Genomic DNA, 16,334 nt, shown 5'->3' with positions numbered 1-16,334 from the left:
CCCATGTCAGTGCAACACTGGGTGTCAGTCACCCCTGGCTTGGGTTGTAACCCCCAAGCCATTACCAAGGACAGCCACTCCCTGGCTATAGACTGTTCTGGAGAAGGGGCCAGCTCAGCAGCCTGCGTTCACAGTGCAATGGCATAACAGGAGGAACGGGACAAAGCACCCACAGTGAGCACTGCTGCACCGCCCCCCCGACGTTGTCACCCACACCTGACAGACATAGACACTCACAAGGGCATACCGTATGCACATGCCTCTCTAGAATCAGATTATGCAAGGTCAGGGTTCGAGAACCCTGTGTGGCCAAGCAGAGAAGTCTCCGATACCTTCTTGCTTTTACTGCAGACTCTGCCCATCACACCAGCATTCATGAGTTGGGTGAGAAGTGTAGGCTGGGTTACTGGCCTGTGCTCTGCACGTCTGACCTCACACCTGTATGTGTCTGTGGTCCTGGTTGATTCTGTTCTGGGTGTGGCATGCCTGTCTCCTCCGTGTGCACCAAGCTACCACCGTGAGTCCTTTTCCAAGTGTGAGTCCATGTTGCTGCCCAAGTCTGTCTGTTCCCAGTTGGATGCATTCCCCATCCCCGCTGTACCCCATCCTAGACTCCAGCAGACCAGAACCACAGACTCAGGAGCCCCTGAGGTCCAGCCTCAGTTCAACCCCAGGGCAGGTTCCCTCCCACCCACCCTGGGCTCAGATTTCCAGGTTATGCAATGGAAAGTAGTCTGGGCACCTCCCCTCAGGGAGCCCCTGACTGCCCCAGACTCTGGGCTGAAGGCTGGAAGCCTCCACATGGCCCTCACCCACCTCACTCCACGGCCCTGTCCACAGGCTCCAGAGGATAGTTACTCGGAGGGGAGCACGGCAGACATGACCAACACAGCAGACCTCCTGGAGCAGATCCCTGACCTGGGTGAGGATGTCAAGGATCCAGAGGACTGCTTCACTGAAGGTACACAGCCCCAGAGGGGCAGAAGACCCAGCAGCTCCTTGGGGCCCAAGGCCATATTGGACCCCACTCTGACCCCAATGCTTGCATCCCTCCCCATTCCTTGTGACCCTCCCTCCTTCCACCCAGGACCTAATGACAAGCCTGCCTGTGGAGTGCCAATCTGGGTGGCTGTGGGTCAGCTGTACTGAAGACCCATGACCCCACATTGGTAGAGTGATGCCCCCCTCAGCAGCAGGGACTTCATCCTCTTCATCTGTGCCCCTGGCACAGAGCCTAGCCTTTTCTGTAAATGCTCATGGGTGTGACATGTGACCATGTTGGTCATCAGTATCTGTAGCTTTTATGAATCGGTGGTATATTCAGAAGGCAGCTGGGGGTAAAATGAGAGTTTGCCCTCCACATGGCTACCAGTGAGGGGGTTGCCATTCTCAAGGCTTAAAAACCGCAAACATGGAGAAGACCCAGAAATAGAGTACCCCAGGGGTTCTGGAATATTCCCCCAGGGGGAGAGTTTCCCAGATGAGCAGAGGAGAAACTGGAGCCCATCCCAGCCCCAGCCTTCCCCCTGCTCAGATCTCCCAGGCCCTTTGCCCTGGGTGCCTAGTCCATCTGGCTTTTCCATGGAGTTCCTGCTGGGCGTGGGTCCCTGAGGACAGCACCATGGTGTTCCCCACTGTCCCACCACGCCTGCCCACCATGTCACACTGTTCATAACTGCTTTCTCAGTCACCCCTTCCACCATCCAACATTTTGCGATCAGATGTAGTCATATGCAGGCCCTGACCTGGGCCTGACCCCACCTCCCTTCCCCGACAGGCTGTGTCCGGCGCTGTCCTTGCTGCGCCGTGGATACCACACAGGCCCCAGGGAAGGTCTGGTGGCGACTGCGCAAGACCTGCTACCGCATCGTGGAGCACAGCTGGTTTGAGACGTTCATCATCTTCATGATCCTGCTCAGCAGTGGAGCACTGGTATCCTCCTGGGGATGCAGGGAGAGGGATGGAGAAGGGGGGAGGGCAGGGAATGGAAGTCTCCAGCTGGAGAGCCAGGCCAGAAACTGGGGCAGAGCCTCTGCTGAAGATGTGCTTCCCCTGGCCCCCGGAACAGGAGTCAGCTCACAAAATCACAACACCACACACATACAGAGGTCATCGGGCGGGCCCCTGTGTTCCACCAAAGGGGAATGATTTCACATTCACAGTGTACAGCTGGCATAGGTCGCAAGTCACCAGCTTTCTGCCCCCATGCTCTGGTGACACACCCACCTGCACATAGCTCCATTAGGCCATTTCAATGCAGTTACCAATGCTGGCTGAGATTGCACTGGTAGCTCCACTTTTTCTCGTGTTCCAGGGCTAGAGGCCATGCTATGTAGTTCACACATTGTCACATTTGATCCCAACAATGGCCCTTTGTGGAAACATGAGGTAACCTGCCTAAGGTCCCACCACTCACAAGCAGCAGATGTGGCATTTAAACCCAGGCATCAGGTCCTTTGTCTTGACCTTCCATTTGGTCAATAGATCTTTCCTCAGTTCGCCTTGTATCTAGTCCTGTGAGCCATGAGGAGCAGCAGGAGGAAGAGACCCCAGCCTCAGCCTCAGCAACTCAGAGTCTAGTTGAAATCAGATTCCATAGTTTTGAGATAGAGATCAGGTCAGGAGAGAAAACTGAATAGGAGTGGAGCAAATGACCAGGAGGCCAGGGGAACCAAAGCAATCAGGAAGACTCCCTGGAGATAACAGGTGAAGCTAAACTATGGAGGACAAAGAGGTTTGCTGAGACCAGGAGGAACAGGGAGGCCCTCCAGGAATGCCCCATGTGGCTCCCAAGCACCCTCTTCTGATCTCTCAAGAGTCCTCTTAGGAAGAGATGGGACAGCCCTGGAGAAGATGCTGGTGAACAGGGAGATGGGTAGCCAAGAAGGCAGGAGAGATCACAATTTTCCTTACCTGGGGAAGCAAGCACTTAACATTGTTGGGGAGGTGAGAACCCCATGTTTGAACAACTACCAGGGAATGCTTTGAACTATGGAGCAAGAGAGAAGGGCACTTTGACCCAAGGCTATGTGCTGCCTCCTGGGGGGCAGGCCATGGGGAGGCACCATGACTGTCACTCCTAGATCTCTGGGCCTCCCACCTCATCCTGTACTGCCCTCCTCTGTTCCAGAGTGGGCCTGGAGCCATGACTTGCAGGCTGCATGCTGTTTTACCATTGGCAGCTAGAGCCAAATCTCTGTAGGCTTCAGAGAAGGATGATTTGACAATATGTTAACGAGTTTTGTTTTTAAACAGCCACAAACAAGGGCAGCCAGAGCCATGTAGTCTGGGCTGTGGAGGAAAAAACTCAGCCTGGCATAAGTGAGGAGGAGTTTTGGCAAGCAAATGGTGAATCTAATCAGGGTAGACAGCCAAGCACGGTTTAAAAAAAAAACCACGTCGATGATATATTGAGAAAAAGAAGTCTGAGTGTGATATTTAAAGTTATAAACTTGTTTAACAGAAAGCAAACTATATATCCCTTCCAAATTGTTGAAGGGGATTTTCTTTTAAAGAAAACAGAGCTCTTACAGCAAAAGAGAAGAGAAAAAAGAAGGAACAAGGAAACATTAAACCAGGAAACAGAAAATAATATGGCAGAGGCAAAAGCTAACACGTGTTTTAATAATAATGGTAACTGGATAAAATTCATATTTTCAAAGGAAAGGACTCTGGATGGATTTTTTTTTAAACTTCACCTTTGTGCTCTTAAATGACAAACCAAGACAGTGTCCCTCAGAAATATTAAAAGTAAAATGATAAGATATATCAGGCAAGTGCAAACAATGACAACAAAAATCAGTGTTCTTTTTTTTAAGATTTTATTTATTTATTCATGAAAGACAGAGAGAGAGGCAGAGACACAGGCAAAGGGAGAAGTAGGCTCCATGCAGGGAGCCTGATGTGGGATTCAATCCCGGGACTCCAGGATAATGACCTGGGCTGAAGGCAGGCGCTAAACCACTGAGCCACCCAGGGATCCCCAAAATCAAAGTGTTTTTGTTTGTTAACATTTAACAAGGTTGAATTCAGCATAAGAAGCTCAAGATAAAATAAGGTGGGTCTAAGCCATAATAAAAATAAAACGATTATATTTTTGCTTGGGATTGCATAGCACTTATATCAAACAAAAAACAAAAGAAAACAAGAAAAAAAGTGGCAACAGTGCAATAGTACAGGGAGATTTTACCACACTTCTATTAGTTCTTGACAAAGCACATAGATAAAGACAACAAAAGGGCAGCTGTGTGGCTCAGTCGGTTAAGGGTCTGCCTTCTGCTCCAGTCATGATCCCAGGGCCCTAGGATCAAGTCCCACATCTAGCTCCCTGCTCTGAGGGGGAGTCTGCTTCCCCCTCTCCCTCTGGCTGCCACTCCCCCTGCTTGTGCTCTCTCTCTCTCTCTGTCAAATAAATAAATAAATAAAATCTTTTAAAAAAAGAAGACAATGAGAGATCTAAAAGTATGTATATAGTTAACAAATTTGATCTAGCCTAATAATAATGAAAGCAGTAACATTTAAAATAGCACCCACCATGTGCCAGACCCTGTTGTAACCATTTTACAAAGATTAATTCATTTGAGTCTCACAATAACTATTGTGTTGAGTTGTACTGAGTACTTAATTAAGTACTATTATTAAGTGTATTTTATAGATAAGGAAACAGTTAGATATAACAAAAATAGAAAGATTAAAAAACAATCCTTAGAAGTGTAAAAGTAATTCTTAAACTTTGGATCAAACAAAATAGTTTGGTGGTAGGTTCATGGGTGTTCATTATATTAAAAAGTAAGCAAATAAATAAAATCCAAAGGCTACTCATGGACCAAAGATGATCGTGTGTTGTAAGTCAAAGATTATGATTCAACCAATTCTATCCACCTGAGATCCACCTGAGAAAAATAAGAAAATTAGAGGTAGAGAAAAAAAAAACTGGCTGGAGGGATTAAAAAAAAACTAGAAAATAATAATATCGAGAGTACTGCTTATAGGATGCAGCCACAGCTGAAATAAAAGGAAAATACATAGGGGTGCCTCGGTGGCTCGGCCAGTTAAGCTTTTCACTCTTGATCTCTGCCCAACTTTTGATTTCAGGGTCGTGAATTCAAGCCCCACATTGGGACCCACACTGGACATGGAGCCTACTTAAAAAAAAAAAAGAATCATAGACTTAAACACTTTTATTATTAACTAAAAAGAATGTAAATTAGTTAACTCAAGAAATTATAAATATAACAACAAAATAATCTTAAAGACAAGGAAAAAATAAAATTTTAAAAACAGATCAATCAATTAGAAAATAAATAATAAAACTGATATGAAATTCCAAAGCTGATTCCTTGAACAATTAACAGTAAAATAGATAAATCAGTAGCTAATTAGATTAGCTAATCTCTCACATCTCCAAGGGTGGGTTCTTTTGCATTCTCAAACAAGAAAATAATTGCAATCCTGTTTAAATGTTCTAATGTATGAAGAAAGATGGAAAGTCTACACATCCTTTTTATGCAAGCTAAATAATGCTGATTTTTAAAACCTCAAGTATATCAACAGGAAAACCATAGATCAGTTTTAATACTCCATTCTTGGGATGCCTGAGTGGCTCAGTGGTTGAGTGTCTGCCTTTGGCTCCAGGCATGATCCCAGGATCCTGGGATCGAGTCCCTCATCAGGCTCCCTGCGGGGAGCTTGCTTCTCCCTCTGCCTATGTTCTGCCTCTCTCTGTGTGACTCTCATGAATAAATAAAGAAAACATTTAATACTCCATTCTTAGTAATAGTGTCACGAAAATCCTGAAATATGTGCAAATATGAACAAGCAATATATTTTAAAAATTGAATAAGTCATAACCAGGTGTGTTCTAAAATGGTAGAATGGTGCCATACTAGGAAATCTATTTATATGACTAGAACAGAGATGAAAAACCAAATATATATATCTCAAATCATTGAGATATAGTTATCTCAATGAATGCCTGATTTCTAAAACTCTAGTAAGAATAGAAATAAAATATATTTCCTTAATTTGGTGAAAAATATATTCTCAAATTAATTTCTATTATCATCATTAGTAGTAAAACACTTGAAACATTTATATAAAAGTCAGGAGTAAGAAAAGGATAATTTCACTACTTTTTAGCTGTTGTTCCATTATTTAATAATAATCTTGAAGTACTGGCCAGTGCAATTAATCAAGAAAAGTGAAGATACAAAATAAAAACTGGAAAATAGAAGAATTGAAGTTAATAGAGTGAAGTATATAAAATAATAGAAATAATATAGAACTATAGCATTAATGGTAGATAATAATTGCTACAAAAATTTTTAAACCTATTAAAAATATTATGTAGCCAGTTATAAAATAAATACCGAAAGAATTGTTGCTGTGGTTGTTTTATACCAACAGAAACCATTTAGTCATAAGTAACGTTTCTGGATTGTCCTTATTTGCCAGACATTGTAAGCATAAAATAACTGGAAATAAATATGACATGAGATGTATAAAAGGTACATGAAGAAAACTCTAAAACTTTGCTAGGCAGTATAAAAGAAGACCAATCAAAAAATATACTATAAGTATACTCTGGTCTTGGGTAGGAAGACTCCAGATTAGATCCTAATGCAGTTAATAAATTCAACATAATAACAATAAATTTGCAACATTTTTAAAGGGAATTTGACAAAAATTACTAAATTTTATTTTGAAAATTACTAAAAATGGCCAGGAAAATTCATATGATACTAATTCAGGAATAGACGGCAAGAAGTAAAAGCACACAGAGAGGTTCAGTAGATTTAAACAAGTATAGAAATGTAGTTTATATAATAAAATTGACTTCTAATCTATGGATTTGAAGTGGATTCTTTAATAAAGTAACAGTGACAAGCACTCTGAAAAACATATTAAAATAGATATTTGCTCTTTACCAACATATATTGGATTTTTAAAATTGTAATGTAAAATAATGAAGCCAGAAAGTTCAAAAGAAAGTAAAAGAAGAGAAGAAGTGTCATTTTTTCTACCAGCCTTAGACTAGGTAGGGGCTTTCTTAATGTGACACTGAAGGTTCTACTAAATGAAAAGGATAATAAATGATATAATTACATTAAATGATATAATAATAAATGAAAATAAAGTGTGGAACTAAAGTATGGTAAACAAAATTAAAGATTATTTTTATAGGTTGAATTTATTTAATTTTTTTTCTTTTCCAAGTTTTTATTTAAATTCCAGTTATTTAACATACAGTGTAATATTAGTTTCAGGAGTAGAATTTAGTGATTCATCACTTACATAGAACACCCAGTGGTCAACACAAGTACCCTCATTAATATCCATCACCTATTTGGCCCATCCCCACACCCACCTCCCTTCAGCAACCTTCAGTTCTTTATAGTTAAGAATCTTTTCTGGTTTGCCTCTCTTTTTTTTCTCTACGTGTTCATCTGTTTTGTTTCTTAAATTCCACAAGTGAGTGAAATCATATAGTATTTGTCTTCATTTGACTGACTGATCTCACTTAGCATAATACCCTTGAGCTCTATCCCATCATTGCAAATGGCAAGGTTTCATTCTTTTTGATGGCTGAGTAGTATTCCATTATATATACATACCACATCTTCTTTATCCACTCATCTGTCCATGAGAACAGTAAACAAGATTTACAAGGCACACAACTAGGGTGGAGTATGTAAAACAAAGAGTTCATGTCGCAGAATAAATCAGGCACTCAACTAAAAAAAAAAATTAGACAAAGAATATGAACAGACAATTTGCAAAAGGAACATTGCAAATATCCAAGGAAGTGATGTCAGCATTACTAGTAATAAAATAAGTTAAAATGTAACACAATACAACTTTCATTCTTAGTCTAGGAAAAGTGATGGAGGAGAGACCCCACCACCATCGGGAGTGGTGAGGAAAGAGCCAACTTCATGCACTATGGAGGCAGTGTCTGTGGATGTCCCCTGCTGGAGATCCTATACCCAATCTGTACCCAAAGTGCACCTTTGACCTGGCACCCCAATTCTAGAAATTTATCCTGAACAGATAATCAGACACATTGTTCACTGCAGTGTTGTTTCTACCAGTGATAAATTGAAAACAACTGAAATGTTCGTTAATAGGTGCTTTGGCTAAATACACAAGAGTATATGCAAATAATAAAATATCGTGCAGCCTTTTAAAAGAACATTACTGTGTGCATTCACATTGTAGAGTAGATAAACACTCACAAAAGATTGTTTAGTGGAAAAGAAATTTAAAAGCAAATTATTTAGTATACCTTAGAGAATTGTGTACTCATACACACACAGAAACAGTGTCAAAAAGAATCTCCACTTAAATGTTGGCAGTGGTTACTATAATGTCATGAAATCGGAGGTGTGTTCTGTTCTTTTTATCATTTCTTTATTATTTAATTTTTTGTAGGAAGCACACATTTTTATAATCAGAAAAAAAAACCACCTACTTTTTGTCTTGAACAACTCCAAGAGTCCATTTTAGGACCTGAATCATCCTGCCATGCTGTCTACACTGACTGGATTAGCCATATGTATGCCTAGGCAGTGCACACCGAGGCTGACAGTACTGGCCACCGGGGTCCCCATGGCTCACATGGGCCCTACGGGCTGCCAGGGAGGCCCATAGTGACAGGCAGAGGCAACTCCCTGGGGCCCCCAGTGACGTGTTCAGTTGCCTAGATGGGGAGCCTCTGAGCACACGGTGGGCGGGGAGAGGTGGCTTGAGAGACACGGGTACAGATCAGGACAGGAGCTACAAGAGGGCACCGGGGAGCCTGCAGAGTTCCTCCATTGGCTCAGGAATTCAGGTTGAGGCAGATACGAGGAGGTGGAGAAAGGCACCTTCTAGCATTTTAAGAACTCGGACAACTGGATTCTGAGGGTTGCAGGAGCTTTGGGATCCCCAGGAGATCTAGTCGTGCCTTTGCCAAACTTCTTATTGACAAACTGCTATCACCAGCATTTATTGAAAATTTTGCTTTAGATCAACTCTCACTGGTTTGTGTGTGTTTACATAAACTTATTGTAAAAAGGAGACCTTTAATGATTGTTCTTGGTGGACACCAGTTTTGTTTCCTATGAGAAGTAGGGAACTGCATAAAGTAAAGAGAGTAAAAGCACAGTGGAATGAAAACAGCCAAAGGAGGGGTTCTATGGGGTTTTCAGCAGAAGGCCCCGAGCTGAGCCTGCACACACTCTCCTTGTTAACACAGATCAGCAAGTTTTAGCTCAGAACTGAGCCTCACTCTTCCTCGTGAAGGAAGAAGTGTTCTCACTACACATTGTGTGTTGTCCACATACCGCGATCCTTTCTTGAGCCACCCGTGGAACACAAGGCTCCTAGGGGAGCATGCTGTTCTAGTCCTCTGTGATTTCCGAGGCACCCCTCCGCCACATGCCTCCCCTGCTCCTGCCCTCCTGGGCAGCGGCTGCTGTTAGAAATGAAGTTTCTCGAGGGGTGGAGTTGGCAGTGGTCGGGACATCCTGTCCCCCTTGTCCGGCCTGATCTGTAGGCCTTCGAGGACATCTACCTAGAGGAGCGGAAGACCATCAAGGTTCTGCTCGAGTATGCCGACAAGATGTTCACCTACATCTTCGTGCTGGAGATGCTGCTCAAGTGGGTGGCCTACGGCTTTAAGAAGTACTTCACCAATGCCTGGTGCTGGCTGGACTTCCTCATCGTGGATGTGAGTGGGCCCAGAGGGAAGAGGCCAGGGGAGATTGGTTGCTCGTGTGGGGAGGAGCTGAGGCAGAGGGCCAGAAGGACAGAATGACAAGGCAGGTGGGAGCCAGCAGGCTGACGTGAAGGCACTTAGCGAAGCCACAGAGCAGATGGAAGGAGGCCACAGTCTCGGGTCACAGGAGAGCCCCAGGCCACCCATAAGGTTCCCAGTCTGGGAGGGATAAGAACCTGGGTCTGAGGACACCTGGGTGGCTCAGTGGTTGAGCATCTGCCTTTGGCTCAGGTCGTGAACCTGGGGTCCTGGGATCAAGTCACGCATCAGGTTCCCCTGCTTCTCTCTCTGCCTAGGTCTCTGCCTCTCTCTGTCTCTCATGAATAAAATCTTTAAAAAAAAAAAAAAAAGGAAAGAAAGGAAGGAATGAAGGAAGGAAGGAAGGGAAAAAAGAAAGAAAGAAAGAAAGAAAGAAAGAAAGAAAGAAAGAAAGAAAGAAAAGAAAGAAAGAGAAAAGGAACCTGCGTCTGGCCATCAGAACCCCAATTTTGAGAGACAGAGGAGCAAGGGAGACCTAAGCTTCTGCGGAGACTCGATCCACTACAGAGGAGAGTGAGGAACAGTCCAGGCAGGAGTGTGAGCCAGGGCAGGAGCCGGCCACCCCCACCGTCCCCTCAGGATGGCCAGAAGTCAGGGAGCAGGCGAGCCTGTATCCCAGCACTTGGCACACGTGTTGTGAAGTATCTGTCAGGTCCACTAGGTAGGAGCCAGTTAAGAGCCTCCATGTCCACACATGGTGGAGGCTGTCTACACCGGGGAGACATGAGCCCAAGGCCAGAGGGGACAGGGTTGGTGAGGGATTCTGGGAAGGCAATGGGGGGACCCTCCAGGCTCAGGTAGAAGGTACCCCTGGGGAGGATGAGAGAGGGGTAGGCACCTGTGAGAAGGCAGTAAGCTATGAACACTGGTTGCTGCTGTGGACGCTGGGGCAGCTGGCACAGCTTCCCTTCCTGTCCAAGGAAGACCTAGGGCAGGACGTGGCATGTTCTCTGAGTACCCAGTTGGCAGATAGAGGGGAAGCCCTCTGCCCCATAGCCCCCGGGGCCCCAGGACCCTGCTGGGTGCCAAGCAGGGTGAGTGCAGTTGAGTGGGAGAAGAACCAGAGGGGAAAATGAGACCAGAGTGCAGAGCAGCCTTGGATCTGCACTCACTGAGGGCAGGGGGAACAGGCAAAGACGAAGGACTCAGGTGGGGGCTCACCATCTGGTTGTGGTGGGTCCTGCAGAACAGAATGTGAGTCAGCATCTGCAAACCGGGAAGAGCTTTCAGAGGGACCCCATGGCTTCTGGGCTTGGCCTCAGGCTCCACCAACCAGCAGGGGTTGTCCTTCCTGTGGTTGTGCAAGAGGCTCGGGCCTCTGTTCAGGCCTCTGTTTGGTCCCCACACCCCACTCAGAGGCCAGAGGGAGGGGCTCAGCCTGAGTGGGAGGCCAGTCCACCAGTGGCCATGGCAGGAGAGGCTCCTTGGGCTGGGGCATGCATGGAGACACAGATCTGGGTCCTTGGGCCTCTGGTCCAGGCCTCTTTCTGTCACCCCCAGTGACGGAGAGAATGCTGATGTTGGGGTGAGGGGTACTAAGGTGGCAGAGAGGGAGGGAGGGAGGGAGGTCTACCTGCTTTACAGCCTGGAGTCCTCAGAGCCTCCCTGAGAGGAAGGAGAGGACCCGGGAGACCTCCTGCCCCGTGGCTGTGGGAGGGCCCTGAGGTCCCTCACCCAGTGATTCCTGCAGCTTCTTGGGAAGTTGAGCTTGCTGTGTGACTCCCCTCAGGGAAGGCAGAGAGATTTGCAAACACTCCTGGGCCACCAACCTGCCACCTTGAGGAACTCAGGGCTGAGGCCGGGCAGTGCTTCCTGTTCTGCTTCCTGTTCCGTCCCAGAACTGGAAAGCTGGCCCATGAAGAAGGAAACCGGGCTCCCAGCAGACAGGGGTTGTGCCTTAGGTTGTGCCTAAGGTCAGGGGGAAGGAAGTGGATGCTGGAACCCAGCTTTCCTGATGCTGGCCGTGCTGTCCCCCTTCACTTCATGGTAAGGGTGGTCTTTGGGCCTCAAGGTCTGGAGAAGGGTATTTCCAGGATGAATTCCTTCATTTATTTTTCCAATACATACTATACTATTGTAGATGCTGGGGATCCCAGAGAACAAAAGAGACTAAAACTCCTGCCCTCATGGAGGAAGGCAACTGCAAGCAATAAACGTACTCAATAAGCCAGCATTGTACGCTGTTAGAAGGCGAGGTGTGCCAGGGAGGATAGGAAGCAGAGAACGAAAGGGAATTAGGAGGGCCAGAACTCCGGCAAGGGGAAGGTATAGATTACAGCTTTAACTAGGCTGGCCAGGAGGGATCCACTGAGATGATATTGCAGCAAATATGAAGGAAGTTGGGGTCAGCCAGGCATACATCCGCAGAACCTTCCACACAGAGGTTGGAAGAGCAGTGCAAAGGTCCTGTGGTGGGAACATGCCTGGCATACTTGAGGAACTGCAAGGAAAACAGAGTGGCTGGAACAGTGATTGGGGAAGGTAGGTGCAGGAGATGAGGCCAGGCTTCAAAGGGCAGAGGGGGCAGAGCCTTTGAAAACCACAGGCTTTTATTTAGAATGAAGTAGGAAGACATTGTGACACCCCGAGCAGAAGAGTGACATGAAGTGACTCCTGCTACTGGAGGAGCACAGGGGTTGGGGGGTGGGGCACACATGGAGGCAGGCCGAAGAGTCAGGAGGCTGTGGCCACAGTCCAGGGGAGAGTACACAGTGGCCTGGCCAGGATGGTGACAGTGGAAGTGGTGAGAAATATTTGGACTTCTGATGTATTTTGAAGGCCGAGCCAACAGGAAATCCTGCTGGGTTGGATGTAGGGTATGAGGGTTGGATGTAGGGTATGAGAGATGGAGAGGAGGCAGGGATGACGCCAAGGCTTGTGGCCTGAGCAGCTGGAAGGATGGAGCTGCCACCAACCGAGATGGAAGGGCTCTGAGTGGGGCAGGTGCGTGAGCCGTGACAGCACAGAGCACAGGGGTGAACTGCTGGGACCTAAGTGGGCAGACTGGCCAGACCTGGCCGCTGGGCCATAGAATTTGCTTGCGGTTCCCCTCTCTGAAGGCGTCCGATGAGCGAAGTCTGGCTTTGGGGAAGAGCCCCAGGATCGTCTCCCTGCTCATGGTCAACCCAGGATAGCCCTTCCCCAAAAATGACTGGGGAGTGAAGGGGCAGGTCCAAGAATTTGGCTGGAAGGAAGTCCTGTCGGGACAAAAGCCCAGGCTTTATGTGCCTGCTCCTCCACACCAGTGGCTGGCTTAGGAACTCGGCTTTCTATCCGCAGAGTAGGGATGATGCATCCCAGGTCCTTGGGTTAGTGACTGCACACGGCAGGCTCTCAGCAAAGATCTGAAAGCTAGGACACACTTGTCTCCCTGCCCACCCCCAGCCTCTTGGGCCCCAGGAAGGCCAGCCCAGTGCATGGTGGCCATGCAGAGGATGTAGCCGGAAATAACAAAGACAGGACAGTGTGGGGAAGCCTGCTGGCTCTCTCACACCAGCCCAGCTTTAGGCGGGCCAGGAGCCCTGCCACCGGTCTCTAGAGCTGTCCCCACGGCGCTCACTCCCGCCTTGCCTCCCACAGGTCTCACTGATCAGCCTCGTAGCCAACACCCTGGGCTTTGCCGAGATGGGCCCCATCAAATCCCTGCGGACACTGCGTGCGCTCCGACCCCTTCGAGCCCTGTCACGATTTGAGGGCATGAGGGTAAGGAGAGTGACTGCCAGGGCAGTGGGAGGTGACTCCCTTGGGATGACCCCCAGGTTCACTTGCTGACCGAGCGGCCCAGCCTCGACCTGGGACTGTGGCCCCCAGCCTGGCAGGAGCTCGGTGCAAAATCTCCAGGAGAGGTTCATCTGGGCTCGCCGGCCCAGGGCAGCAGGGGTGAAGAGCTGTGAGAGCCCTCCCTCTAGGCCTGTCGGCCTCGGGGGCCCGGGAGCCCCTCTGCTTGTGCCGCAGGGTGGGAGGCCATCTGTATGCTCTGCGTCCTGCGTGCCCTGCCTCCTGGCAGCCACAGGCCATTTCCTCGGTCTGCGATGGGCAGTAGGGCTGTGCCAGGGAAGGTGAAGGAAGCTAAGAGGGAGCAGCTGTATACTCACCATCACGTAGCTGTTGGCATTTGCTTAGCAAACGCTTTTGCACTGATTTCTAACTGCAGAGCCCTGTGCATTTTTCAAGTCATCGAATTTTACCAAGGAATATGTGCATATGAGGCAACTTTAAAACCCCACCAAGAAAAATCTTACTCGTAACGAATAGCAAGAAAACCAACACATAGATACATTTGTGTGCACATGTGTTTTGTGTTTTGTGCTTTTTTACAAAACACGCATAGTGCTGCTGTGGCTTCAGCAGCCACATCTGTGTAACTCTCGCTGACCCGGCAGGCACTGTCACACGGCCCCCACTTTGTGGATGGTTTTAAAATTTGCCCACGCCCCCAAAAGAGAAACAAGTCACTTATTCCTGGTGGGAAGGCATTCACAAGTGAATCATCCTACCTAAGTCAAACATCGCTCAGGAGCAAGGACATTTGATTCCACAGGGACGTGGGGGAGATGTGAGTTGCCAGGAATGCCTCTGTTGTGCTGTCGGCCATGGAGCCAGCCAAGGGCAGACCTGGGATTTGGGTTTCCCACCCTGTTCACCATGCCCGCTGGAGATCAGGGACACCCTCTCACCTGTACATGCCAGCATTACCCTTCCCAGCACCGTGATCACCACATGGCCCCACACCAGCCTCACTGCAATCTGGGCAGCAAACACCTTCGTGACTCCCGGGGGCTTGGCCCCGGGTCCCTCAGTGGAGTAGAGCACACCATACACTTTTGCCAAGGAAGCCTCTCCTGGGTGCCGTGAGTCTCCGTGAAGAGAACAATGCCAGGGCTCCACGGGGTCAGAGAGCCGCTCCGGGAAGGGCAGAGCATGGGGAGCTCCACGCCACACCCCCTGCCCTCCCAGCCCGGCTCTCACCGCAGCACTGGAGAGCTGCCAGAGCACCTGCCAGACACGCCACGGGGAGGTCCCCTGGGCGGACTTCAGGGAGAACACCCATCCTTCCTAGTAGCAGCAACCCCAAAATAAACCAGAAACTTAGCTCAGAGAATGCATCTCCAGAGGCCCTTTCCCATCGGACTGCTGGCAGATACTTAACTAGAGAGACCCTGTTGAAAATTAAGTTTGAAGGTCGTGAACTCAGGATAGGACCAGAAGGGAAAAGCAGAAGTTCTGGACTTGGTCAGACATTAGTGTGCAAAAACAAACAAAAAGGTGTGTATGTTCTCTCCCCCAGGCTCCCCATCATCTCTCCCTTTATTCCCCATCAGGGCTTCCAGCCAGGGCTAGCCCTTCCTTGGGGACAGGAACTCTTCTACCCCCCATTCCCATAGGGGCCTGTAGGAAAAGAGTTCAGTGAGGAAAAGGGCATGGGTAGGCGGGTCTTGACAAGGGCCCATGCTCTGGGCATCCCCAGGAACTGAGCTTCTTCTCTGTCCACTTGAGGTTGTGGTCAATGCCCTGGTGGGCGCCATTCCATCCATCATGAATGTCCTCCTCGTCTGCCTCATCTTCTGGCTCATCTTCAGCATCATGGGTGTGAACCTGTTTGCGGGGAAGTTTGGGCGATGCATCAACCAGACTGAGGGAGACCTGCCTTTGAACTACACCGTTGTGAACAATAAGAGTGACTGTGAGTCTTTCAACGTGACTGGCGAACTGTACTGGACCAAGGTGAAAGTCAACTTTGACAACGTGGGCGCCGGGTACCTAGCTCTTCTGCAGGTGGTAAGTCCTGGAGAGGAGGGATTTCCTCCTTCCCACAGGCTGTCCAGCATCACGCACCTGCACCCATGGCATGTGCAGGTGGGGGACCACGGGACTGCTCTGGGTTCTAACAGTAGGGTCACACTGCCCAAAGGAGGCTAAGGATTTTCCAGAGACTTCTTGGCTCCTTGGGAAGTCCCCAGATTTTCCACTCTAGAACAGATGCCACATTCTCCAAGGTGCATGGCATGGGGGTTCAGCACTGAGGCAGAACTAACCTCACTGCCAGTAGTCAGGTTGACAACCTCATGCTATCAGTTTGGCAGTGTGATGGCACAGGTTAAAAGGCAAAGACCATAGACACACAGAGATGAAACTGTTAGCCACACGGTGAGTCCAGCCTTCTGTTAGAAAAGGTAACAATGCCTCTGTGCAGTTTCTGGTGTGTAAGATGTGTGGTGTTGAAATGCACATGACGCTACCCCATCCTTCCAAAGTTTCCATTGATTTGTGAGGATGGTGGCTTCAGTGAGCATGATACATGGCATAAAATTAGCCTACAAGTAGCCTTGACAGCAGACATGCGGACAGACTGTAACACATAGAAGCACAGCTTACTTCACTTACTATCCCAGTGTTAAGCCCAAGTACCTGTCTCTAGTCCCCAAAGTAGAGGAGCACTCAGTGGGCTCCCATCTGAAAACTTAATGCACATCTACTCGCACCTCCAGCCCTCCCTTAAATCCCAGAGGTAGCTTTCTTCAAAGACTCCCCTGAAATG

At 48.0% G+C, this 16,334-nt stretch overlaps 1 protein-coding gene across 7 annotated transcripts in view; it reads left to right on the top strand.

Annotated features, from left to right (window-relative positions):
* Nucleotides 1-16,334, top strand: part of SCN5A (sodium voltage-gated channel alpha subunit 5) — a 96,417-nt gene that overhangs the window by 68,417 nt on the left and 11,666 nt on the right. For all 7 annotated transcript variants that reach the window (XM_041734240.1, XM_041734238.1, XM_041734235.1 and 4 more), the window contains 5 exons: nt 841-961; nt 1,778-1,932; nt 9,536-9,709; nt 13,376-13,498; nt 15,293-15,574. In XM_041734240.1, the coding sequence (XP_041590174.1) occupies nt 841-961; nt 1,778-1,932; nt 9,536-9,709; nt 13,376-13,498; nt 15,293-15,574 (855 nt within the window). The remainder of the gene's footprint in view (nt 1-840; nt 962-1,777; nt 1,933-9,535; nt 9,710-13,375; nt 13,499-15,292; nt 15,575-16,334) is intronic.

Source organism: Vulpes lagopus, chromosome 19 (genome assembly GCF_018345385.1).
Source record: "Vulpes lagopus strain Blue_001 chromosome 19, ASM1834538v1, whole genome shotgun sequence".
NCBI lineage: Eukaryota > Metazoa > Chordata > Mammalia > Carnivora > Canidae > Vulpes > Vulpes lagopus.
This window is presented reverse-complemented; position numbering and strand designations above follow the sequence as displayed.